The 25,774-nt window shown below is 36.7% G+C and overlaps 2 protein-coding genes and 1 non-coding gene across 3 annotated transcripts; 1 reads left to right on the top strand and 2 right to left on the bottom strand.

Moving 5' to 3' along the window:
* The first annotated feature begins 12,176 nt into the window (after positions 1-12,176).
* On the top strand, positions 12,177-12,249 carry TRNAR-ACG. Its single transcript has one exon. It is a non-coding gene; the product is annotated as a tRNA-Arg (tRNA).
* A 147-nt stretch (positions 12,250-12,396) lies between these two features.
* Positions 12,397-15,245, bottom strand: LOC124927183 (EP1-like glycoprotein 3). The gene is made up of 2 exons (XM_047467552.1): positions 13,878-15,245; positions 12,397-13,582 (listed from the first exon to the last, which is right to left on the bottom strand). Exons 1-2 carry the CDS (start codon positions 15,147-15,149, stop codon positions 13,352-13,354), a joined length of 1,503 nt encoding a protein of 500 aa, XP_047323508.1. The 5' UTR covers positions 15,150-15,245; the 3' UTR covers positions 12,397-13,351.
* On the bottom strand, positions 12,428-13,297 carry LOC124924283 (G-type lectin S-receptor-like serine/threonine-protein kinase SD2-5). Its single transcript, XM_047464342.1, has one exon. It carries the CDS (start codon positions 13,295-13,297, stop codon positions 12,428-12,430), a length of 870 nt encoding a protein of 289 aa, XP_047320298.1.
* Positions 15,246-25,774: the final 10,529 nt, after the last annotated feature.

Genomic DNA, 25,774 nt, shown 5'->3' with positions numbered 1-25,774 from the left:
AGACCCTATAAGTGCAAATTCGGTCTCGGTTATGATAGTCAAACACCCACCCAACACAAACCCTCCAAAGGATTGAATCTCACTAAAGACAAGCTTCCATTCATAAACTCTATCAAGAGCTCTTCAACATATACCGAGTCATCTCATGACTCAAAACTAGCTAAGGAGATAACCTATGTAGGTCCAACCGATACAACCAAATGGTCTCTTTCTAAGAGGAAAACTACTCAACTACATGATAAGAACCCACACTACACCGACCAAATGTCACCTCAATACCACAATGTAACAATAAGTAGACAGAAACACACCAAACCGAGCGCATGTAGAACCATCAAAACCATATCTGGAAAATTTATGCGAATAATCAGAGTATGGATACCCAATGGACTAATCAACCACGGACCCAAGTAAATGTGGGTACCAAATAGTTGTAAATATGTGTATTTTACAGGTTATGAAGAAGCGGCTAGGAAACTCTGAGTGGTATCTGGATAGTGTTTGCTCCAGACATATGACTGAAAACATCAATCTTCTGACCGACATCAAAATAGAAGCCGATTCAATGATAATTTTCGGTGACAACTCAAAAGGTAGAGCTGTGGGCAAGGGTAAGATTGTCCATGGTAATTTAACAATTAACAATGTACTTCTTGTTGAAAATCTACATTTCAATTTGCTAAGTATCAGTCAAATGTGTGACGCTGGATATACTGTAGAATTTCATAAACATGCATGCTTAGTTAAGGACTCTCAGGGTAATACTTTACTAACCGGAAATAGGATAGGAAATATCTACAAGGTAGAATGGAAGAATGAAATTGAATATCCTGTGTGTATGGTATCTAGAAGTGATCAAACCTGGCTGTGGAATAAGAGATTAAACCACCTAAATTTCAAAACTATAACTATATTCACACTAAAAAGTTAGTTGAAGGAATTCCTAACATAAGATTCAATAAAGAGAAAATATGTTCAGTCTGTCAAATGGGTAAACAGACTAAGTCATCCTTTAAGAGCAAAGAAAACATTCAATCTAACCGATGTCTGAAACTTCTTCACATGGATCTATTTGGACTGATTAGGGTCACCAGCTTAAGCGGTATGCATCACACTTTAGTTGTTATTGATGATTACTCTAGATATACATGGGTTATATTTCTGGCCTCCAAAGGTGATATTGTATCCAATTTAATTACACTGCTTAAACGTTTACAAAATGAGAAATCAACACGTATAAATACCATTAGAAGTGATAGAGGAACCGAATTTACAAATAACACTTTAAATGCATTTCTTGAGGAATCCGACATTAGACACGAGTTGTCCAGTGCTAGAACTTCTCAACAGAATGGCCTGACTGAGAGAAGAAACCGAACTCTCAAGGAAGCCGCGAGGTCTATGATAGCCGATTCAGGTGTTGCTAAAAAATTCTAGGCCGAAGCTATCAACACTGCATGTTATACAAAAAATCGGTCTATGATTAACAAGCATCGCAATAAAACACCATATGAAGTATATTTTGATAGAGTTCCTAACATTCAATATCTTAGGATTTTCGGTTGTAAATGCTATATTCATATGAATGGCAAAACCTACTTAAATGCTTTTGATGTAAAATCTAATGTTGGGATAATGCTAGGTTAGTTTGCGATCAGTAAAGCATATAGAGTTTATAATACTAGAACTTTGACTGTAGAAGAATCTCTTCATGTTGTATTTGATGAATTGGTTGAAAGTAACACCGCATCATCCTTTGATCTACACAACAGATTGGAAAGCCAAAATATCCATTCTGACAGTGAAGATGAAATTCTAGTCTTTAGACGGTTTGTCCAAGACCAAATGGGTATTGTTGAAACCTAGCCGGATCAAGTTGCCAAACAGTAGGAAGCTGACACCTCAGTTTCAACTAAGGAAATCGGTCGGTCTAACATCATTGTTCAGCATACTGATACGTCTAGTCTTGATCAAGTAACCGGTCATTTGGTAGACATCCCTAAACGGAATTTCAAAAGAAACAAAAATCATCCTCTTGAGCTTGTTATAGGTAGGCCCTTCACTACCCATCCGAACTAGGCAACAAATACTGGAACAATATAAAAACTCCGCTTTCATATCCCAAATTGAGCCGAAAAAGGTGGAGGAAGCATTGTTGGATCCGGATTGAATTTTAGCAATGCAATAAGAGTTAAACCAGTTTGAGAGTAATAAAGTCTGGTACTTAGTTCCTAGACTGAAAGATCAACCGATTATCGGAACAAGATGGGTATTCAGAAATAAGCTCAATGAAGACGGTTTGGTTACGAGGAACAAAGCTAGATTAGTGGCACAAGAATACAAACAGGAAGAAGACATTGATTTTGAGGAATCATTTTCTCCTGTAGTTAGAATTGAAGCCATTAGAATTTTTCTAGCGTTTGCTGCTTTCAAAAATTTTAAGGTGTTTCAAATGGATGTTAAAAGTGCATTCTTAAATGGTAAATTACGTGAAGAAGTATATGTTGAACAACCACCCGGTTTTAAAAATGTTGATCTGATCAATCATGTGTATCGACTAAACAAAGCTCTTTACGGTTTAAAACAAGCTCCTAGAGCTTGGTATGACACTTTAACAAAATTCCTGATTGAGCACAACTTTACTATAGGTTCAGTAGATAAAACTCTATTCAAATTCGAGAAGAAGGAACATATTTTACTTGTTCAAATATATGTGGATGACATTATTTTCGGTTCAACTGATTCTAAGCTATGTGAAAAATTTTCAACACTAATGACTAACAAGTTTGAAATGAGTATGATGGGAGAATTAAGCTTCTTCCTAGGTCTTCAGGTTCGACAAATCGAAGGAGGAACATTCATTAACCAGTCTAAATACACAAATGAGCTACTTAAGAAATTTGGGATGGAAACATGTTCTCCTGCCTCCACTCCAATGAGTTCATCAATAAAGCTGGATAAAGATGATGACGGTCAGGGAGTAGACCTGACAGCCTATCGCGGAATCATCGGTTCACTTCTCTACCTGACAGCAAGTCGACCGGACATATTATTTGCGGTCGGAGTATGTGGAAGATTCCAGACTAATCCAAAACAATCTCACTACACAGCCGCCAAACGAATTCTAAAATATCTAAAGGGAATCCCTGAAGTCGGACTGTGGTATCCAAAGGACTCCAGTTTTAACCTAACCAACTACTCTGATGCAGACTATACAGGATGTAAAGTTGATAGAAAAGTACCAGTGGAACATGTCAATTTCTAGGAGATCAGCTCGTTTCATGGTACAGCAAGAAGCAAACATCGGTCGCTGCGTCAACCGCAGAAGTTGAATACTTAGCAGCCGGAAGTTGTTGTGCTCAACTTCTATGGATTCAACAGCAGCTAAGAGATTTCGGTATCACCGCCGAAGAATCTCTAATATTTTGTGACAATACAAGTGACATAGCAATCACATACAATCCGGTTCTACACTCAAGAACTAAGCATATTGACATAAGACACCATTTCATCCGGGAACATGTCCAGCAAAAGCACATCCGGTTGGAATATGTATCAACCGATCAGTAAGTAGTCGACATATTCACAAAGCCTCTGCAGGAAACTAAGTTTTCTTTCTTCAGAAATATTCTTGGTCTTGCTGATATAAATCAACTTATTTCTTAAACCGAAATTTTACTCATTTAAAAAGAAACATCGGCTCGGACAGACAAAACCATCAGTTCTTCCTTATATGTCAGAAAATTAAATTACCACTGTACTTATTGAAAAACCGCATTGCTTATCAGTTGTAGTAAACCAACCAGTTATTTAGTACCTTACCAAATAACTGCATCGGGACTAATAACTGAAAACCAACCGGTTTGGATATACTCTACTCTGGAATATTTGGATTTCCAACAAAGGGAATAACTGATTGTGTTTGGACGTATCTGTTCTGAAAAGATTCCTTTTCAAAACAAAGCAGTCATGCCCCAAAAGACGTGAAAATATGATATCTCTCACCGCCTAGGCCTGTGACTTACATCCATAGGGTAGCAACCACCCCAAATCTTAGAAAGATCTCTTATCCAACGGTTAATAGAATACAACGTGCATTATCCACTAGTTAACACCTTCAACTGCCTAATATATAAGTCAGATGCACATCAACACATAATCACACATCTAAAATATTCAACACCTCTCAGAAATCTCTCATCATACTAGAGCAAAATGTCTCACATCACCTTCCAAAACATCCTTCAAATTGAGTTTGATTCCGCCCTGGGGATAAACCATTTTGAGATCTACAAAATGTTCAAATCAATTGAAAACTCCGGTCTAAGGAATTTTCTGGATGACCGACACATCGTATTTCCTGATACTGTTATGGAGTTCTTCCGTAACGCAAGATTTTTCCGCGGTACTCCCTTCTTCGACACTCTCATTCAATCCAAGGTGAGAGACACTATCGTTGTGTTCACCGAGAAAGATTTCGCTCGGTGCTATGACCTTCCAAGAGAAGGTCTCACCGACCTAACTCCTTCGGCTGAATAGAAGGCTGCAATGTTCCAGCATTTTTCTCGCTCTCCTCTTCCTGTTGATGATCACGGGGCAAGATCCTCGTTGAGGGCTGAATATTAGCTGCTCAACGATATCGTTGGTAAGTTCATCCTTGGAAAGGATGTTACCAATGTTTTCTGTCCCAAGTCCTTCAACATCATGACCGCCATCCCAAATGAAGTTTCGGTCAACTGGTCAAGGTTTCTTTTTGACAACCTAATCTGGATGATCTCTACTCGCCACACCGGCTACATTCCCCAAATCATCACTCTCTTTTTCGATCTCGGTGTTCCTCTCTGTCCGGGCATAGGATTAAGCCCACTTCAAATCATGATAGGAGACTCGACCAATTCATTCTTCGACCGCTTTGAGAAAGCTTGGAAGAAGAAGTAGAGAGGCAGCTCCTCCTCCAGCCGCTAAGGAACCATCTCTTCGGACAACCGGTCGTTTTGTTGCATGCACCGGTTGTGTTTCTCTTGACCTCTTGTGGCACTATCTCACATCGGCTTAATATATTTCATACTTTTAGTTTATCTATTTTTGGCATATTAAATTTTGATCGAATGAAACTACAAAACATTAAACTCAGTTATTTCCCAACCAGATTCTCTACCTCGGACAAATCAAAATCACCACTTTCCATGAAAACTTCTTCGAAAATATAAATACTCCTCATACCTTAAAGGCATTGATAAGACATATCATAAATGACAATATCCTACAATTAATGTCCTTATGTTATCCTTCCCTCCTCTACATCCTATTTAAGAAGCCTCACACCATCCTTCAAACATCACAACACATCCTGCAAGCTTTCAAAGCATACAACCTCCTTCTCTCTAAGCAACATTTCTGAAAAATGTCTCACCCAACACTTCGAAACTACCTATGTGTTAACTTTGATTCAGTGCTCTCTACTGATGATATTGAAACAAAGGAAATCCTTTTTGAATCACTCGTCGACACCGGCCTTCGCGGATTCCTGGAAAAATCCGAACCCATCCTTCTTCCTGAGGTATTGGAGTTTTTCGCCAATGCTTGCATGCTTGACGATCTCATCGTCTCCATCATAAATGATAACATTATCATTCAGATCTCAGAAGAGACAATCGCTGAAATGTTCAACCTTCCAACTGAGGGATTTTCGGATTTCCCACCTCGGGTAAACGGGACGCTTGATGATTATGCTGAACTGTTCTCCATGTCTAAAACTCCGGTTCAGAACAACGGCCTCAAAGCCCATCTTGCCCCCCACATCCAAAATTCTCCATGAGATTGTCAACCGATCCATTTTGTGTCAAGTTCCGAATCAAAACTACTCCAAAAAGACTTTCGATATGATGACTTACATCGTAAACACAACTCCTATTAATTGGGCCTCGGTCATTTTTGAAAACCTAAAAATAATGGTTGAAACCAAGAAGAAGCTCGGTTACGCTCCTCAGCTGAGCCGAATCATTCGATCAACCGCCCCAGATCTCGGACCGGGATCACCGGTGAACCCGACAAATGTTCTCACCAAGGAATCGGTGGAAGATAAAATGACTAGGATGGTTAATAGGTTCTTTGACTAGGATCTTTTTAAAACGGTTCCCTTATTAAACCGCTAATGTTGTTCCAACCAATCTTACATCGGTTTTTATTTTATTATGTTAGTGTATTTTCCCTTCTATAATTATAAGTCTTTGCCGATTAAATCATCAAACCTGCCATCAAAATATTACCGCTCAAAGTTACCACCAATAGTTCTGGAGGGAAACTTTGGTGCCTTTTCCTTGATGTGACAGCTCACATCTTTTAATGCACCGGTTCACATTCTAAGATGCGTCCCTCGCGGTCTATAAATAAACAACACATATCAAAATTTTATTCTACGCTTTCTGCTTTCTCTCTCATGCAATCACTCTCACAACATCCAAGTTTTCGATCAAATTCTTAAATTCCAAAATGGGTCGTGACTCTACTCTCTTCGTACACATCGTGCAAGTTGATTTTGAAGAAATTCAACACAATGGTTCGGAAGAAGCTCGACACGTCTTAGGGCTAATCACTGCCTCGGGACTGGAACACTTCCTGAATGGACCGTTTGTTATCTACCAAAATACGGTGACGGAGTCCTTCGCAAACGCTACTTTAAATGACGAAACCATCTCTACAACGGTTGGCGGACGAACCTTTGAGATTATAAAGGATTTACTTGCTGAAGTGTTTCAATTACCGATAGAGGGCGGTGACTTTACCGAAGATGGAAATGCAGATGAAACCCTGGCGGTTTGCTATGACATATCCTGCACCAACGAACCGATAACGGTTTCCGGTAGGAAAGGAGACCTGAAACGAATTTAGGCCGCTCATTTCAAAATCAATTCAGGCAAGGGGAGGAAACTTTGATAGCCTCACCAGCCTCAAGATTGAAACTATGGCCGGCATTGTCAAGGGGGAAAAGATCAACTGGGCCGAGGTGATCTTCTTTAACCTATGGGAGATGGTGGATCCCAATTATAACCGGTCTCAGGGATACGCCATACCTCTAGGAAAACTACTCCTTCATCTCAACGTCCAGACCGGTCTAGGGATTTTCCTCCCAAGCAGCAAGATAATCAAATCCGTCCATTTCACGAAACCCAGCAAGACAAAAGTATTAGCGGTTAAACAACCGAAGGCTCACGTAAAGAAGACACAACCCAAGAAGAAGAAGGCTCTAGTGGCAGAAGAAACCGGAAGCGAAAGAACAAGATCTGTTCCTCGGGCATCTGGCTCGAAGAATGTTCAAGAAAATATTTCAAACCCTGCTGTATCCACGACTAGCATCTCTATCCGCTCCAAAGACAACTCCGCACATCTTGTAAATACCTCTTCATCTCCTAACAACGAAACCGAGAAAGATCGGTCAGACAATGCTGACAAGGCAAACAGAAAAGGCAAAGAAAAATTAATTGATCAAGTGGATGACGTTGAAGAACATCCAGAGGTAAATGCTAAAACCGAAACCGGTCCGGATGACCAATCGGAAACTGCAGAAGATGTGCTGAAGGTTATGGGGATACTTTTATTCCCCAAGTAATAAAACAACTCACTACGAAGGTGCACGTGCGAAGTAATATCTTCTTTGAATGGGAATCTATGAGAATGGAAATCGGATTCGCCGATATGATCCCAAATTGTCCTGCCCATCTGAAGTGGGATGCGCTGGTGGAACTTAAAAATTCGGTTTTTGAGCTTGCGAAAACAAGGAAAGTTGCGGTTGCTCTTAAGAGAGGACCGCTCGTGGAGACTTACGCCAGACTAATAGAGTTCACCTAGTCCATCATCGGCATACAACAATAACCTCCCAATGATATGACTGTCATTGATCAGATGGTGCTGGAGGCACTACAGAAATCGGCTAAAGAACTGGAAGAAACAATGACCCGGCTGGAATCAGAAACCGGTCATGAGAATTATGCTCCCCTATCCTCTCGGTCAGATCGTCATGATGAAGAAAGATCAGAGCCTAACGAAGGACAACCTTCAAGAAAGGAAGTCAACGCTTCCTCTCCACCAAAGTCCCCGACCAGGACTTCTTCAAGTAAGTCCTCTAAACACATTGACATTGAGGCGGATAATCTGGTGTCCGGTCAGAATGATTCCCCACGCAACGATCCACCAATGGAGTCTGCCATGTCTAAAGAAATGGTCAAGGAATGCTTCGAGGAATTCTTCCGCGACACTATTGCGCCATGGCAGGCGAAGATGGAAGAACACACACAAACATCATCTCACCGGTTAATCGAGTCTATGACCCAGCGGCTTGACTCAACAGATCAAAAGGTTGCATCACTTGAGAAGGGACATGCTCAAACCGACTCCTCATTACAAGCGGTTTCTGCACAACTTGAAGAACTCATCGCGGCTAAGATTGCAACCGAGGAAGCAAGAATCAAAGAAAATGAGATGGCAGCTCTAAGGATCTAGGAAGAAGAAAATGAAAAACTAAGGGTCTTGAAGGAAAGGGAACAATCGGATGCGAAAATGGCCCGACAGGTTAATGAGGAAGAGAATGTCGAGCCGACATAGAACGCGACCACATCCTTTACTCCGGCCATCCTCACAACCCGAGCCGAGACGAAGAAAAGAAAACAAGCTGAAAGGGCAGCGACTAAAAGAGTTCAACCGGTGATGAACGACTCCGCTGAACCAACCGGTGTGCCACAAGTCAACTTGGCACAATCGGACTCCGACGAAGATGAGGATACTGTTCCACCGCTGCAGAAAAGAACGCGGGTTGTTCCGATCAATGCGATGCCTCTTCAAATAGTTCCTCCAAGCTCCTTTCCTCACCGACCTCCAGCCTATCAAGCACCTTCTGCTCCACCAACACGGCGTTCACCAGCAACCGGCTACTCAGGCAATTGAGCATCCTCTTCCAGGCCGGGTTACGATCCGTGCACTCTGGGAAAAGGACTGATGTCTGAATATCTCTGGGACATCATATATAGGGACAACAAGAAGAATGACAAGAAGAGGGAATAAATTTCCACTTATTTCCTTCATGTCCACTTTAGTCTATCCTATGTTTACTTCGGTTTATAACTATTCTCTCTCTCTATATATAATTATTTTTGGAAAACCGGTCTATTTCTCACTTCTTGCATGATTTTGAATATTTTAAATAAAATAATCAAAAGGGAGAAATTGGTAGATAAAAAGATAAATTTTTTCGCAAAATTTTTCAAAGATAAAATTTTTCGAAAAACTTTTCAAAGACTTTTCTAAAACATTTTTCAAAACAACAAACTCCTTAAACAACCACCGAACGCATGGTTTTGAATATTTTAAATAAAATAATCAAAAGAGAGAAATTGTTAGATAAAATTGACCGATCAATAAGAACTTAACAAAACAAACTTATTGTGCAGGAACGGTCAAGAATTCCAACCGGTCAAGAAATCAAGCCGGCAAGAAGAAGCAAGTGACAAATCCAAAACCTAAAGATGTCCGGTTGAACTGAACAACCGGTCAACATGATTAGTTGAATGAAGTATTCAATCCAAATCCAACGAGAAGACTATTTAGAGAAAGAAGTCAAGAATATCAAATAAAAAACAATTTACAAATTGGTGCAAGTAAACACTTTGGGCATATGCAGAAGATGACATCAAATGATCAGACTATGACATTGCCATATTTATACAAGTTTGATGATATGTTGCAGGCTGCAGAAGATTGCCTGAAGAAAAGTTTCCTTTCTGGTATAAGTCAAAGGAGAAACCTCCCAGGTGTAGGTAACTGTCAAACCGACAGTTGCCATAATCAAGCAAAGACAAATCAAGTCGGTCTGCTCCATGCCTTGGAAGCTTAAACCGCATTTAATGCTATGCTGATCCTCTGCTCAACCAATCAGATTCAAGGATTACCCTGAAGGTATCCATTGAAGAAATGTGACCGTTGGCACATTTCATCTATAAAAGGAGAAGCTGAAGAAGCTGAAGACACGAGTGTTACAAGTGTTGTGAGCGAGACAGATACAGATAAGCAAGTTAAAACAAAATGATCAACATCCCTTATCTCTTTAAAGATTCAAAGCTTAAGTGTGTGTTTGTGAAGTGTATTACAATTTCTGTGAGAATTGTAAAAGTGATCATCGATCAGTAAATAAGACTCGATCGTGTATTGTGTTTGTGTATTACTTAGTGAATATCCTTCTCGTGGTTTGAGAATAAGGGGTAACGTAAGAGTTTTATCTCCGAACATCCATAAAAACTTGTCTTGTGCTTTACTCTCTTCCGGTTCTATATTATAACCGACTCATACTATTCTAACCGCTTCACTAATTCTCAACCGACATTCTCCAAACCGCATCTCTATCCATCCTGTGTCTGTTGCTTCAATCTGAAACAAACCACTTCCGCTCTTGAACTCGGTTCAAGGGTTTGTGACAGCTTGTGCAGTATTGAAATCAGTGTTAATTCTTAACCGGATTAACGCCAACCGTTGAGTGTTGTCAGAGATTCTCCTTTAGCCGGACCCCGGTCCACTATCGGCGATCTAGATCCTAACAACGTCTAATGCTATGCTTAAGCAGTTTGCTTGAAGCTAGCACCCGCCTACCCACGTGCTATAGCTGTACTCTACTCCTGCTCCACTTTCTAGTGAAGATTAGTACGATAGCTATATGCAACCAACCAACGAATGCCACGTAAGAAAATTTGCCTCATATTACTTGTTTTGCAGGTACATATCTGATGGAATATTCGGCGCACTACCAGCTGGTGTACGATCACGATCCTTATGCTCAGAATCTGCTGTATACTATGGAGGCTTTCCAATGGAAGAGTGCCACGTATCATTCTAAAGATTCGATCGTTAATCTCTGCCTAATATTTATCAAATGTCAAGGACAACGGACGAACTGCCATTCCATCAACTAAGAGAAATACTATCTGAGAAGAACTACTGAGAAATCAATCCTTTGAATATTCAAGCCGTAAGATGCTTTCCTGATTGTACTGTGTGTGAATCAAGAGAAATCTAGAATCAAAAACATCATTAGCTGAGTGATATTCTTCATCTTGTAAATTAAACAGAGTGTGTTCTGTTCAATAGTGAGCTAAGTGTGTGCAAACTGTATTTGATTCGAATCATATTATAGTGAATCCTTCTGGTGGTTGGAAGAATGAGTGACGTAGGAGAGTTTGCTCCGAACATCCATAAACAAACTGTTGTGTCTTTTCATTTCTGTCATCTTTTCATTCTTCATCTTGAGCTTCAAACCTAAGTAAACAATTCCGCCTTGATTTTGTTTCAAGTGTTACAAGGGTTTGCGTAGAATAGAAAACGAATTAAATCCCTAACAAGATTTCTTTCAAACCGTTTTTCATAAGCCTTCATCAATAGTCAGACCCCCGTCTCTATCGATAAAGTCGATCCTATCATTATTCATCAATATATATTGAATAATTGTTTGACTAAATTAAATTTTAGTTGAATATGTGTTGAGTAATATGGGTTGAGTTTATCCATTTTGTACCTCCTTACTCATATCAAAGAATGGGTGCTTTGATAAGAATTTGGATGGTTCATTTATTAGTAATGTCATTAAATGTTATTTGAGTGGTATTGTTTATTAACTATTAATGGAAAGAAATTCAAGGTTTTTTTTAGGACAAAGCGTGATAGAGTGTATATATGGGCCAAGATTTTTGTAAAAAATGATACATCAAGTATGAAGAAGTCATGAATACCTCTTATTATAAGACACAAAATAATATAATTTGTAGGTGGATTGTTTAGATGTTTGTTTGTTTATTTTAGTTTGATTGTTCATTGAATTAAGGAAAATATTTATTTTTGCCTAACTCCAAATTCTTTTAGGTTTTTCTCATCTGAATATTTTTTAATGAAATAACAATAACTAAGTAATTTACATCCGATAAGAAAAATAGAGTAAGGGGAATATATATCCAACAATTATTATTTTTTCATTTATTGGTTCGTGTTTTAGTTTTTATATTTTTTAGCCTAATAGTTTAAACTAAAAAGGAGAAATTTATTTATGGCTAGGCAGAGCTTCATATTTCACAGCTTAAACCCGTAAGGATAATAATAGTTTTCAAACCATCAAAATTTAAAGTTTAAACAAAAACAAAATTGACTCTGTGGCCCAATGGATAAGGCGCTGGTCTACGAAACCAGAGATTCTGGGTTCGATCCCCAGCAGAGTCGTTATTGTTTTTCACTATTTTTTCCTTGTCAAAATATGGTTCAATCAAATGTATTCATTATCTCAAACAAAAACATTTACTTTACAACAACAAAAAAAAATGTCACATAAATAACAAAACATTTACTTTACAACAACAACAAAAAAAAAAAAAAGGGTCACATAAATAACAAAACATGTCTACCTTGGTCCTGATAAACAAAACGGATCAAGAACCGAATCATTAGTCACTTCAATTCTAGATTGGACAATTTGGTTCACAAAATTATACTCGATCAAATCCTCAACACTAGCCAATCCTTCCAAAACTTGAACCACCGCGGCCATCGAAGGCCTTATCACATAATCAACTTGCAAACACCAAGCCGCGACCTTCATCATTTCCACGACTTCTTCCCCGTTTATTTGCATATTCTCGCTATTCTTATCAACCAAATCAAGAAGCCTACCTATTTCGGCTTTCCTCTTGAATACACTCAACAAGTACATATCTTCTTCATCGGCTTGTAACAAATCGACGTTCTTTCGCCCACACAATAGTTCCAAAACCATCACTCCAAAGCTATACACATCTACCTTCTCGGTTATGATAGAACTCAACCATTCCGGTGCCATATAACCCGGGGTTCCCTTCATATTCGTCACCACTTTGCTTTGATCTTTGTCTATAAGCTTAGACAAACCAAAATCGGAAACCTTAGCATCAAAGTTTTCGTCTAAGAGTATATTTTGTGGCTTAATATCCAAATGAAATATCTTTTGCCTACATTCCCCATGAAGATAGGCCAAACCTTTAGCAATGTCCATCACGATCTTCCTTCTCAACTCCCATCGAAGAGTAACCACTTGTTTTTTCGGGAAGATCCATTCGTGTAACGACCCGTTACTCATAAACTCGTACACTAATAGCCTATGCGACTTCTCCGCACAAAACCCCATCAGCCTTACCAAATTCACATGATGAATGCTCCCTATTGTTTGAACTTCGGCTAAGAAAGTTACTTCGGCTAGATCCAACTCATGTTTAAGACGCTTAACCGCGACTTTCATTCCGTTTCTCAAAGTCCCTTCAAAGACAGTCCCGAATCCACCTTCCCCTAGTTTTCATTTAAAATCATTAGTAACTAATCTCAGTTGTTCGAACGAGAATCTCGATGGGATCCCTTTAACTTGGTTAATAAAATACTCATTAGCTTGAAGCTCCAATTTAATTTTCTTCCTATATTGTATAACCCAAATGATAACTAGTACCAAACCGCAAAGAGTACTTCCTATCGATGTCGATAATATAACGACAAGACGCCATTTGTTTGTTTTACGTTTGGGAAGTGGTACCTATAGAAATTAAAATGTAAAAAGAATTTGTTATTATTACATAATAGAGACTATGTCTATCTAAAGACTCATAACTTATTGTATAGCCTAAATTTTCAAACTTAATCATTTTCAGAAAAAAAAAATGATTTTTTTTTCTTGAAAATTTTTTACATAATGAATTGTATTATTTTCTTTTTGAATTCATTTGATTTGATTGAATTAGATTAAAACACACTAACAAATTCTAACTAATAGAAATTATGATAAACCAAACCAAAACAAAATGTAATTATTTATTTTATTTTCTACATACCTTCACATATAATGTGGTATTGGAGTCTTTTTGATCCGTATCCATCAATGATAGGACTTCATTCATTGAAAGACAATCTCCCTTATTGGATTTCCCTATGAACAATATTGATTTGCAAGAGCAATTCTTCAAACAACTCAACTGACAAGTCGACAAGTCGATTTTGTCCATGAACATCGTTTTCACGCCAAAGTAAGAAACATTCTTAATCTCAACCAATTCATAATCATAACTAGGCGATTTGCAATCGATAGGTTTATGATCAAATTTACAACCAAGATTTGGATTTCTTTCCGATAAAGAATAAAACCTAGTTTTGTCAACTTTAGGACAACTACATTGACCTTCCGAACAAATCCCATAGTCTCCACATACCTTAGGATACCCGCAAACACCTATTGAAATTGTAAACATGTCTTTATCCACAACCCAATTCCCCATTTCACTCCACTCGTAAGATCTCAAATGACCATCCACTTCCAACCTAACAAATAACGCGTTTGAAACTATCCCATCTCGATAGTCAAAGTAAGCCCGATTCAAGTTGTCGATTCTCACAGCGTTTTGATCGGTATAATAAGTGTAATTAACCTCGTTAGAGGTAAATTGCGCGACAAGTCTATTGTTTTGAACAAGCAAGGAATATAACCCATCTCTCAAATCTGATGATGACTTATTTGAAACAAGTTTCTGTTGATCAGAAAGTAGAACTTGTCCAGGAAGTAAAGAATCCGTTGGATAATCAAATGATTGCCAAATGACTTTCTTACTTATGTTATCAAATAAAATAAGGTTTCCATTTTCAGACATGTATAAACTTGTGACAGACTTACCAGCAGTGCTTGTGTTCCAAACCAAGCTCTCACTAGAATTCATCAATAGTAAGTTTCCATCCTCGACCAATTTCAGAGTTCCGTTTCCTGATATGGGATTGTTTCGATTGGCTGACCAGATTAGCTTTCGATCCATTGTTATGGATCTGTTTGGGAAGATGACAACGCCGAAGACACATTTGAAACTTGTGCCGATGTAATTGCATAGGAATCCGCAGGAAAATAATGGATTGTTATCGTTTGGGCTTTGACTTGTGAGGATTGGTTGGAAACGTTTTGTTCCTGTGCTTGGCATTCCTCCTATGTCCATTGTCCATGAAGTGGAAACGTTGGCGATTGATGGCTTGTCTAGTGTTGATGTCGGTTGTCCATTGATTTGATGATGGGAAGAAACAAGAGGAAGAAGAAGATGAAGAAGAAGTGGAATCATATGATTCATATTTGTATATGGTTTTGAAGATAATTGAGGAACAGAGCAAATGATGAATGGTAGAAAGTTTGTGATTTCATTTAGTTGTGTTTTTTCAATGAAGTGATAGCAACAAGGAAAAGTCTAAGTCTACGTTTAAAGTCAATTTAGCCATGTTGGAATTTTATGCATTTGGAATATTCAATATAAAATAAATATAAATATAAATATAAATATAAATATATATATATAATATATATATATATAGTGGAATGATAGGGAACACGGCTTTTAGGGAGCGAACCTCGTCTCTTTCGTATAACAACGATGTCTCTTTTGTATAACAGCGATGTCACTTTCGTATAATAGCGATATCACTTTTGCGGTACGAGTTGTTTCTCAAAATCGTGATATAAATATATATATAATATATATATATATATATAAAGTTAAAATATTATTTTAACTCTTAAAATTTTAAGATTGAAAAGGGTAATTATTCAGATTTTAAGTTAATCACTCGCCCCAACTAATTTCAACTCCAACTTAAGTCATTATAACATTTGTTTTCTTAAAATTCATTCAATTTAAAATTATTAATTTAAAATGATTGAGGATGATTTACTAGAGGGCCTAAATGACCAACAAAAACCTACACTTCATTTAGATTGTTGAATACTTCCCAACAATAATTTTTTTTTATAATGTGGGTAAGCACTAGAATTTTAGTCACCTCAATTTATAAATTTTACAATAATTATTTTAAATCAATAAAATCAAAATAATTTAAATTAAGGTCAAAAGTACAATTAAATTTGATTAATTATTATAATAATTAATCTCCAATTAATTAAGATAATGACCAAGAAAAATAATTAAAATAATTTGAAATAAATGTTGAATTCATTTTATCTTAAATAAAATTTAAAAAATTAAAGAGAATTAAAATAAATAATTTAAGATAATTTTATATCAATTTTATCATAAACAAATTATTTATTAAAACCCAAAAATCTATAAAAATAATAATAAATAGACAAAATAAATTTCATATTTATTAAACATATTTTATATATTTTGTAGATTAAAAATGGAGCCAAAATGGATTGAAAAAAAATCTATTTCAAACAAGCTCTTGGAAAAGGATCGAAATCTGTTACAACCAATATTAAGATAAATCAGTGCAACATACCTCATAACCATCGGATGAGCATTGAATTGTCATTCAACGCCCAATAGTAACCCGCGTCGCCTGCTGCAACGGAAGAGACACACGTTCACGAAGCAGCGGAACAACTAATGCGCGCCTCAACGTCGTTAGCCCAGACGCAACGGAACGCCCAAGCGCAGACGAAACGCGGAAAGAACGCTCATGCGTCAGCACTTTAGCTTGAAATGACGTCATTTTTCTTCTAGTTTGTATTCTTCCTCACGGTGAACAACAATGATGAACAACCGAGATCTTTGATTTCTCAAAGATGCAACTCCGACGTTAGTTCACAAAATCGGTTGATTTAAAACCTGAAATGTTCACCCTACCAGGGTGATCATTTCACCTACGATCATATGCCTCATCATGACCTAATCAATAAAGTTGGATGAAGTATAGAGAAAACGTCATTGATGGCTTTTAACTGAAATTTGAACCACTTGGTCGATCAACCGACATTGTGAGGCTATAAATAGCCTCCTCTGGGAAAACCAAATGCAAGGAATCCAATTCCAAGCCCTCAATCACTCCCAAAAGAAATCCGCCATTAAAATTTTCATGTTTTTTTTTGAAAAATTGAAAATTTTGTGTAAGGATGTAAAGCATGCATTCATAAATCTTCTAAAAGAGTTGAAGAGTGTTCTCCAACTCACAGTAAGATTTCAATCATACTGTAATTCGATTTACAAGTTCAAATTGAAATTTTTACATTTCAGTTCGACCGATCTTATTGTTCATTTTCTTGATTGAGAAACGACCTTTTTTTTTCGGGAAAACATCTCAGTGCCATTTCATTAAAAAAACCCAAAAGAGAGAAAAAAAATACAAAAGTTTAAGATCAGATCTAGACAATTTCTAGATTTGATAATGAAATAATAAGTGAATTACAGACAACAACAACAATCAATTAGCGCCTATAGCGTTTTTCTTTGATTCTACTTGTAACTTTCTCAAACGAAATATCCCATATCTGGCAGAGTTTTCTATTCTCTTCATTACTTTCGATTCGTCTCCAAGATTGGGTGAGTACATTTCCATCTGAAGTTATATCCCCCCAAATATCTTCAGCAGTTCTACTTCTTTCACTGTGAGTTCTTGAATTTTTTTCTTTCCAGATATTGTAGATTACTGCTCCAAAGTAGTATTTCAGAATACTTACATAGAATGATCTTCCTTTTGCTTTATTCTTCATCCACTCTTGGATTTCTTCCAATGTTCCTGGAAAGTTGATGTTGTTCATGTTTGCAGCATACCTTCTCCAGATTTATATTACAAAAGAACATTCCCCAAATAAATGCTTTATGCTTTCCTCAACTCCCAAACATATGACACAATTGATATCAGTAATGTTTATATATTTTCGAATTCTATCTTTTGTTGTCAATATTTTCCTATATACCAGCTAGAGAATAAATTGGTGATGATGAATAATCTTTGGAGACCATACCACATTATTCCAATCTACCTCCTGTCTTCTTGTTCTAACCATTTACCATGTCTCTCCTGTAATGAACTTCTCGTTGCTTTTTGTTTTTCAGCATATTTTATCATTTCTTTCATTAAGTTGCTTCTGCCTCATTGGGTTTAAGATTCTATCACCTTCTGGAATACGCCTTAGAAGTGAATCACATTATCTTCATAAACGTCTCTAAATTAGTACATAATGTATTCTCTTTGCTTCCTTGTATTTCTTCTTTGAATATAATGAGAATATTATTCAGCCAATGATCATGCCAGAATAGTACCCCTCTTCCATATCCAATTGTGGTTTGCACCATTTAAAAGACATATTTTCTTGTTTTTAGGATCTTCTTTAGTGACCATGCTATTCTTTCATTGATGTTTCGTGTCCAAATACTCTACTCTTCTTTCATAAATATTGTATGCACCCATTTGACCCAAAAGGAGTCCGCTTTCTTCTCCAACTCCCATAAACTCTTAATGGTGAGGGCTTTGTTCTATTCAACACAATTTTTTATTCCTAGTCTGCCTTTTTCTATGGGAGTGCAAACATCCTCCCATTTAACTTTTTTGCCTCCTCTACCTTGTGTTCCCCATATGTAATCTTTCATGATTCTATCGAGTTCATCCATTATTTTCTTTGGGATGACTATCTGTTGTGCTCAATAGCCAATAATTCCAAAGATGACTCTTTTAACGAGCTTGATTATACCTGCATAAGACAGTTTTTTCGTAGCCCAACCCAAGATAGAATTTCTAACCTTTTCTATCAATTGTCTAAAGTGATTATATCAGAGTTGTTTTGATGACATGGGTACTCCGAGGTATTTCACTAGTAGTTCACCTTCCTTGATTCCCAAAATATTGAATATGTTTTCCTTCCTTTCTTTATTAACTCCTCCATCAAAATGCCTGACTTTTGTCCTCATTGATGCATAAACCTGTAATACTCGAAAAGATTGTTTTTTTTTGGTAAAACGACTGAGCGTCATTTCATTAAAAATTCCCAAAAATGGGAAAAAAACCACGAGTTTAAGAGATCATTCTAGACAGGCCTAGAATGATTTTGAAGTCGTAACATTCTGAATAAAAGCTAAAAACGTAAATGAATTATCTGTTTACAATGCTTTCAATTCTAGTGAGTTTAAAAAACGGTAAATTCCAGTTCCTACAGATATTCCAGTTCTGCTTCGTGCTTGGAATTCCTCTCCACGTTCCCGCGAGGGCGCTGCAATCCGATACAATATCTTTCCATAACTCGTCAATGCTCCTGCGGGTTCTGTCATATACCCTTGCATTCCGTTCTTGCCAAATGTTATACACCACTGCTCCAAAGCCGCACTTGAACACGCTTGTTGCAAATCTATTTCCCTTGGCTTTGAGTAGTGCCGCTTCTTTGATTTCATTCCATTCGCTCGGGAAACTGATCAGCTCCAGGCTTTTATAGAATCTGTCCCAAAGCGCCGAAGCAATACAACAGCTCCCGAATAGGTGATCTATGGTTTCTTCATTTCCTATGCATAGAAGACAGCTCGCGTCCGGGATGCTCATATACTTACTGATACGATCATGTGTGCTGAGTCTTTCCCAGAAGGCGAGCCATAGGATGAACTGGTGTCGAGGGATAATCTTCGTTGACCATACAAGAGGAGCTCATTCTACTTTCTGCGCTTTTTCCCGGATTACCTCCCATATTTTCTTCAATACCAGTTTCCCATTGTCCTCAGCTTTCCATTCATGAATATCCGGTCTGTCGTGTAGTTGTATGTTACTTATATGATCAAGTATCCTCTTTCCTTCTGAAATTCTTCTCAAGAGCAAGTTCCAATTCCCGTATTTGATGTCTCTGATTTTCGCTTTTGCGCAGTCCCTTCTGATACGAGTATTTTGAAACTGCTCCTTGTCGATGATAGGCTGGTTTTCAAACCAAGGGTCGTGCCAGAATAGAGTGCCTTTCCCGTCCCCTAGTCGGATGTCATAAAGATCTGCAATATCGCTTCTTAGTTTAAGAATCTTTTTTAGAGACCAGCTCATACCTTCGTGAATTTTGAGCTCGAAAAGATTGTTAGAGCTTCTTTGATTGTACTAACAGATTCAACATCTGCATAAGCCACAAAAAATAGATCATTTGCAAAACATATATGGGTTATTGCTTCTTCTTTGCAGTACATGTGAAATTTGAAATGATAATTTCTCAGAAGCATTTTAAAAATGCAGTCAAAAATTTCCATTATTAAGACGAATAGGTAAGAAGATATAGGGTCTCCTTGCCTTACTCCCCTTTCACCCTTGATAAAGCCTCCATGAATATCATTCACGCTCACAACAAAGTGAGGAGTGGAAACACATTGCATAATCCAATCAATGAAAATGATTGGAAAACCTACAACAAGGAGGAATTCATGGATTGATCCCCATCTGATCGATTCAAAAGCTTTTCTAATGTCAATTTTTAAAGCCACACGTGGCGATATGTTTTTCTTGCCATATCCATTCAATAAGCTCTGAATGAGTAGGATGTTATGGGAAATATAGCGCTTAAGAATAAATGATGATTGCTCTAATTCTACAAGCTTATCAATAACTGTTTTCAAGCGTTGCGAAATAATTTTTGAAATAATTTTGTAAATAACATTGCAGCATGAAATATGATGAAAGTCCTGAATTTTTTCTGGAATTGAATTCTTAGGAATCAAATTCAACACTGTGACGTTTCATTCTTTCAACATTTTCCTATTTTGGAATAATTCCAAAACCCATTCGCTTGCATCTTTACCCACTATTTCCCTGTTTTCTTTGAAGAAGTTTGCGTTGAAACCATCTGGCCTTGGGCTTTTATCCTCTTTCATCGAAAACAATACTTTTCTAACTTCTTCCATACTGACTCTTGTAATCAATTGATTACCACTTTCTTCACTGATTTTCGTTTGCATAATCTGTTGAAGCAATCTTCGATTGTCCTCTATTATTGTGCTCGTTTCTGTTCCAATCAGCTTTTTGTAGAAATTTATTGATTCCTCATGAACTGTCTTTTGTCCCTGTAAGACATCTCCATTTGAGTTTATGAGCCTTAGGACCTGATTTCTGAAATTCCTTGATGAACATTTTTTATAGAAGAAAGAAGTACTCTTGTCTCCTAATGAAAACCAATTTTCTCTAGATTTTTGCTTAGCAAAGCTTTCTTCTTTAGAATAGAGGTCTCTAAATCGCGTAAGAGCATCTTTTTCCCTTCCCTGTTATAAGGTAAGTTCGGGGTTCTCAGTGCACTGCTTTGTATTTCCTCCAGTTTCGTTCTAGCTTCCTCTACTCTTTTAGAAATCCCACTATATTTTTTTCGGTCTAGCTGATCCAACTTTCCTTTCAATAATCTTAGTTTCTCACAAACTCTAAACATCATTATTTCAATAATTTTGATGTTCCAAGTTTCATTAAGGATTTCATTAAAATCTTCATCTTTCATTTAGAATTTGAATAACTTAAAGGGTCTTTTTTGTTTTTTCTCCCTCTCCCAAAAGAATTTCAAAGGGCAGTGGTCAGAGATACTTGGTTTCAAAACCTGAATTTGGCTTCTTGGGTAAAACTCTACCCATTTTTCATTCACTAGACCTCTATCAATTCTTCTTTTTCTCATGTTGTCCGCCCCTCTTGAAGTTGACCATGAAAATAGATTACCTAAGGAAGACGGTTCAATGCAGCTTATGTCTCGAATGCATTCATTGAAATCCTGCATGTCTTGTGTTATGTCTGTCTCAGGCTCTCTTTCATTCCTGAATCTTGTAACGTTAAAATCTCTCATAATAACCCACTGTTCGTCGTCCGTAATGCCTCTTCTTAAATAATTCCAAAGTGTCTTTCTCTCTGTCCCAGAGTTACTTGCATAGACTACCGCAAAGAAGATTTTTGCCCTTGTCACCAGATTGATAACCTCTGTCAAAATAACTTATTTGTTTTCAAAACTTTTCTTGACTTCAACCTTTCTTTTATCCCATCCTACCCAGATTCTACTTTTAACCCCATCAGAGTTATGAATAAATTCTCATTCTTCTTTAAAGCAACTCTGTGCAACATTCTCTATTTGACTTTGTTTGACTTTTGTTCCAATAATTCCAAATACTGTGATTTAATTCCTTTCTGCTATTCTTCTAACCTCTCTTCTCTTAATAGGGTCATTTAACCTTATAATATTCTATGTCATTAGGTTCATTAATGAAAAGAAGATGTTCAACTTTACTTCCCTTTCCTTTACATTTTCTTCCTTTTTGTTTTTCCCATATAGTAGGACTATAAGGAATTGTATTTTCCTTTATTTTCTTAATTGCTGTTTTGGGATTTTCGTGTTTCTTTGGTCAACCTCTTCTAAATTGGAGATTGCACAGTTTCACCCGATTAAGCTGCCCCTACTTTATCTTTCTCATTTCCTTCTCCCACTTCCCATTTCTTGCTTTCTCCCACGCTTTCCCTTTCCACAACCTCTTCGGTATTGATTGTTGCTTCCGGGTCAAGTTTCTTTGTTACCTCTTCGTTTTCATTTATAAGCTCTCTGTCGAAACAAAACGGAAAAAATCAACTTAAATCAGAAATACTTAAATTTAATTTTGAAATCTTTTAAAATCGTTTTTTGTTCTAACAACAACCCATAAATATTTTTAGTATGTTTCTAAGGATGTTAGAAACATATTCAAGCCAATTCCAAGCCATCCCGATAATGTTTGATCAAAAACTAAATTTTTTATAAAAATAAAATTCTAGTTCTTTAATTGGTTAAAACAAACAAGTAGTGTTCATATTTTGATTTCATTCGATCCTATAAGGTATAAGAATCGTTGCCAAACTCCTTAAACTACATCAAATCTTAAAAACCGAAAACCCATTTTTTGCCTCAAAATTGTTTAAGTTGAAAAGGGCATCATCCCGATCGAATGATGGATCGGGATGATGTTATAAATGATCATTGGGACTAGGTGAAGCTCCCCATTCCCTTGGATCAATGAATCAGGTCCTAGTCAAGACCATCAAACCTGTAGTTTGATGTTCTTGACACCGACCAAGGGTCTAAGCTGGGTTTGATTTCCAACCGAGGAAACTTAACCCAAGACCGAAAAAATTGAACCCACCCCTACACCTGACCGAGAAAACTTAGTCCGAGACTAACCCAAGACCGAGAGCTCTTCACACCTCGACCGAGGACCTTCCACACCCGACTGAGGATCCTTAGCCCAGGACTAAGAGTCTTCTGCACCTTGACTGACAACTCCTACACCTCGATTGAGAGCTCCCGCACCCCGACCAAGAGTCTCCTACACCTCGATCGAGAGACCTTGACCCCGACCGAGAGGGTTTTAGCCCGGGACTGAGGGATCGACACCCTAGACCGAGAAGGCCGGTTCTAAGGCCTGTTTGGTTCGGATTTTATATTTTAAAATTTATTTTTTAATTTTGAAGTCCTAAACTGTTTTCTAAATATCTAAAAAAAAATGTTGGGAAGTACTCAACAATCTAAATCAAGTGTAGGTTTTGGTGATCATTTAGGCCCTCTAGTAAATCATTCTCAATAATTTTAAATTGAATGAATTTTAAGAGAACAAATGTTAGAATGCCTTAAGTTGAAATAGAAGTTAATTAGTGGAGTGATTAACATGACGTCGTTTCTCTTTTAGTTTGTCTTCTTACTCGCGGCGAACAACAATGATGAACAACTGAGATCTTTGATTTCTCAAAGATGGAACTCCGTTGTTAGTACACAAAATTGGTTGATTTAAAACCTGAAATGATCATCCTACTAGGTTGATCATTTCACCTACGATCATATGCCTTATCATGGCCTAATCGATCAAATTGGATGAAGTACATACAAAACGCCATTAATGGATTTTGACTGAAATTTGATCCACTTGATCGATTAACTGACATTGTGAGGCTATAAATAGCCTCCTCTAGGCAAACCGAATGTAAGGAATCCAATCACAAGCCCTCAATCACTCCCAAAGGAAATCCGCCATTAAAAATTTTCATGTTTTTTTCTGAAAAGTTGGAAATTTTGTGTAAGGCTATAAGCATGCATTCATAAAGCTTCTAAAAGAGTTCAAGAGTGTTCTCCAAGTCATAGTAAGCTTCCAATCATACTGTAATTTGATTTACAAGTTCAAATTTAAATTTTTACATTTCAGTTTGACCGCTCTTATATACTATCTGATTGTTCAATTTCTTGATTGAGAAACGATCTTAATATCATTTATAATCTTTTTGTCGAAACAAAACAGAATCAATAAATTTAAATCAAAAATACCTAAATTTAATTTTGAAAATTTTCAAAATCAGGTTTTTGTATTACTCAAGAACAACAACTCAGAAACATTTTTATTATGTTTCTAAGGATGTTAGGAACTTATTCAAGACAATTCTAAGCCATCCCGATCATGTTTGATCAAAAACTAAATTTTTATAAAAATAAAAATTTCAGTTCTTAGATTGGTTAAAACAATCAGGTAGTATTCATATTTTGGTTTCATTCAATCCTATAAGGTATAAGAAAACTGTTGGCAAACTTCTTAAACTACATCAAACCTTAAAACTGAAAACCCGTTTTTTTCCTCAAAATTGTTTGAGTTGAAAAGGGAATCATCCCGATCGAATGATGGATCAAGATGATGTTCTAAATGATCATTGAGACTAGGTGAAGCTCCCCATGCCCTTGGATAAATGGATTAGGGCCTAGTCAAGACCATCAAACTTGTAATTTGATGTTCTTGACGACCGACCAAAGGTCTAACTTGGGTTTCATTTCTGACCGAGGAAACTTAACCTAGGACCGTTAAAATTTAATCCTCCCCTACACCTGACCGAGGACACTTAATCTGAGACTAACCCAAGATCGAGAGCTCTTTGCACCTCGACCGAGGACCTTCCACACTCGACCGATGATCCTTAGCCCGAGACTAAGAGTCTCACGCACCTCAACCGGGAGCTCCTACACTTCGACTGAGAGCTTCCGCACCTTGACCGAGAGTCTCCTACACCTTGATCGAAAGACCTTCACCCCGACCAAGAGGGTTTTAGCCCGGGACCTTGGGATCAACACCCTAGACTGAGAGGGTCGGTCCTAAGGTCTGTTTGATTAGGATTTTATATTTTAAAAATTATTTTTTTAGTTTTGAAGTCCTAAACTATTTTCTAAAAATCTAGAAAAAATAGAAAACAATTTCAAAATATTTTCATAAAAAAATATTTTGATAAAGACCTGTTTGGAATTTATTTTTAGAAACTGATATTTTTCATGTAACATCATTTAAATATTATTTTATTATTTTAAATGCAAGAAAAATCTATGCATGTTTAGGATCTGAAGAATAATTGGTAAAATAAAACGTAATAAACCAATTTTTCAAAAGCCAAGATTTTTTAAAGTAGAGACCGTTTTTTAACAAGTATGGAGAATATAGTACGAAAGTCTTTTCCCAAGTATCACCAAACATCAAACTTAAAAAGAATTTATAGTCAAATATACGTTTGTAGACGTATAATTTTATTGATTTTAAATAAAAAATCAATTGGCGACTTTTTCATCAAATAAATAATCTTTTAAATTAAAAATTTTAATTAGTTTAAAATGGAGATTTTTTAAATCAAATTGTAATTTGATTATTTTAATCTAAATTTGATCAAAAATTAATTATTATTATTATTGTAATTAATTTCAAAATACCGGGACATATTTTTATAATGTTTTTTAAAAATAATGTTTTATTAAAAAGATTCTCGACACGTAAATCGATACTAAAATTTCTTGAATCTTGAGCTTTTTTGAGATAAAGTATTTCTAATGGTTACAATGTGGTTATTGGTATTTTTAGAAATGGTTTTAGTTTTAACTTATGATATCATAACTTTTGTTTAAAAATTTAGTACGGTTTAATACATACATTATCCTTATTTCAACCTAAGAGTTTCTTAAGAATTAAACCTGAAATATTTTATCTCTTAAACA

The sequence above is a fragment of the Impatiens glandulifera genome, chromosome 2 (assembly GCF_907164915.1).
Source record: "Impatiens glandulifera chromosome 2, dImpGla2.1, whole genome shotgun sequence".
Lineage (NCBI taxonomy): Eukaryota > Viridiplantae > Streptophyta > Magnoliopsida > Ericales > Balsaminaceae > Impatiens > Impatiens glandulifera.
The sequence above is the reverse complement of the archived record's forward strand: the minus strand, read 5'-3'. Positions and strand labels throughout refer to the sequence as shown.

What these genes read in the sequence shown, in the direction of transcription:
- LOC124927183 (XM_047467552.1), bottom strand. Translation starts at nt 15,149, where the DNA reads ATGAATCATATGATTCCACTTCTTCTTCATCTTCTTCTTCCTCTTGTT. An exon ending in ATACCACATTATATGTGAAG is followed by an intron (nt 13,583 to 13,877) that starts GTATGTAGAAAA and finishes TAATTTCTATAG; the next exon opens with GTACCACTTCCCAAACGTAA.
- LOC124924283 (XM_047464342.1), bottom strand. Translation starts at nt 13,297, where the DNA reads ATGAAAGTCGCGGTTAAGCGTCTTAAACATGAGTTGGATCTAGCCGAA.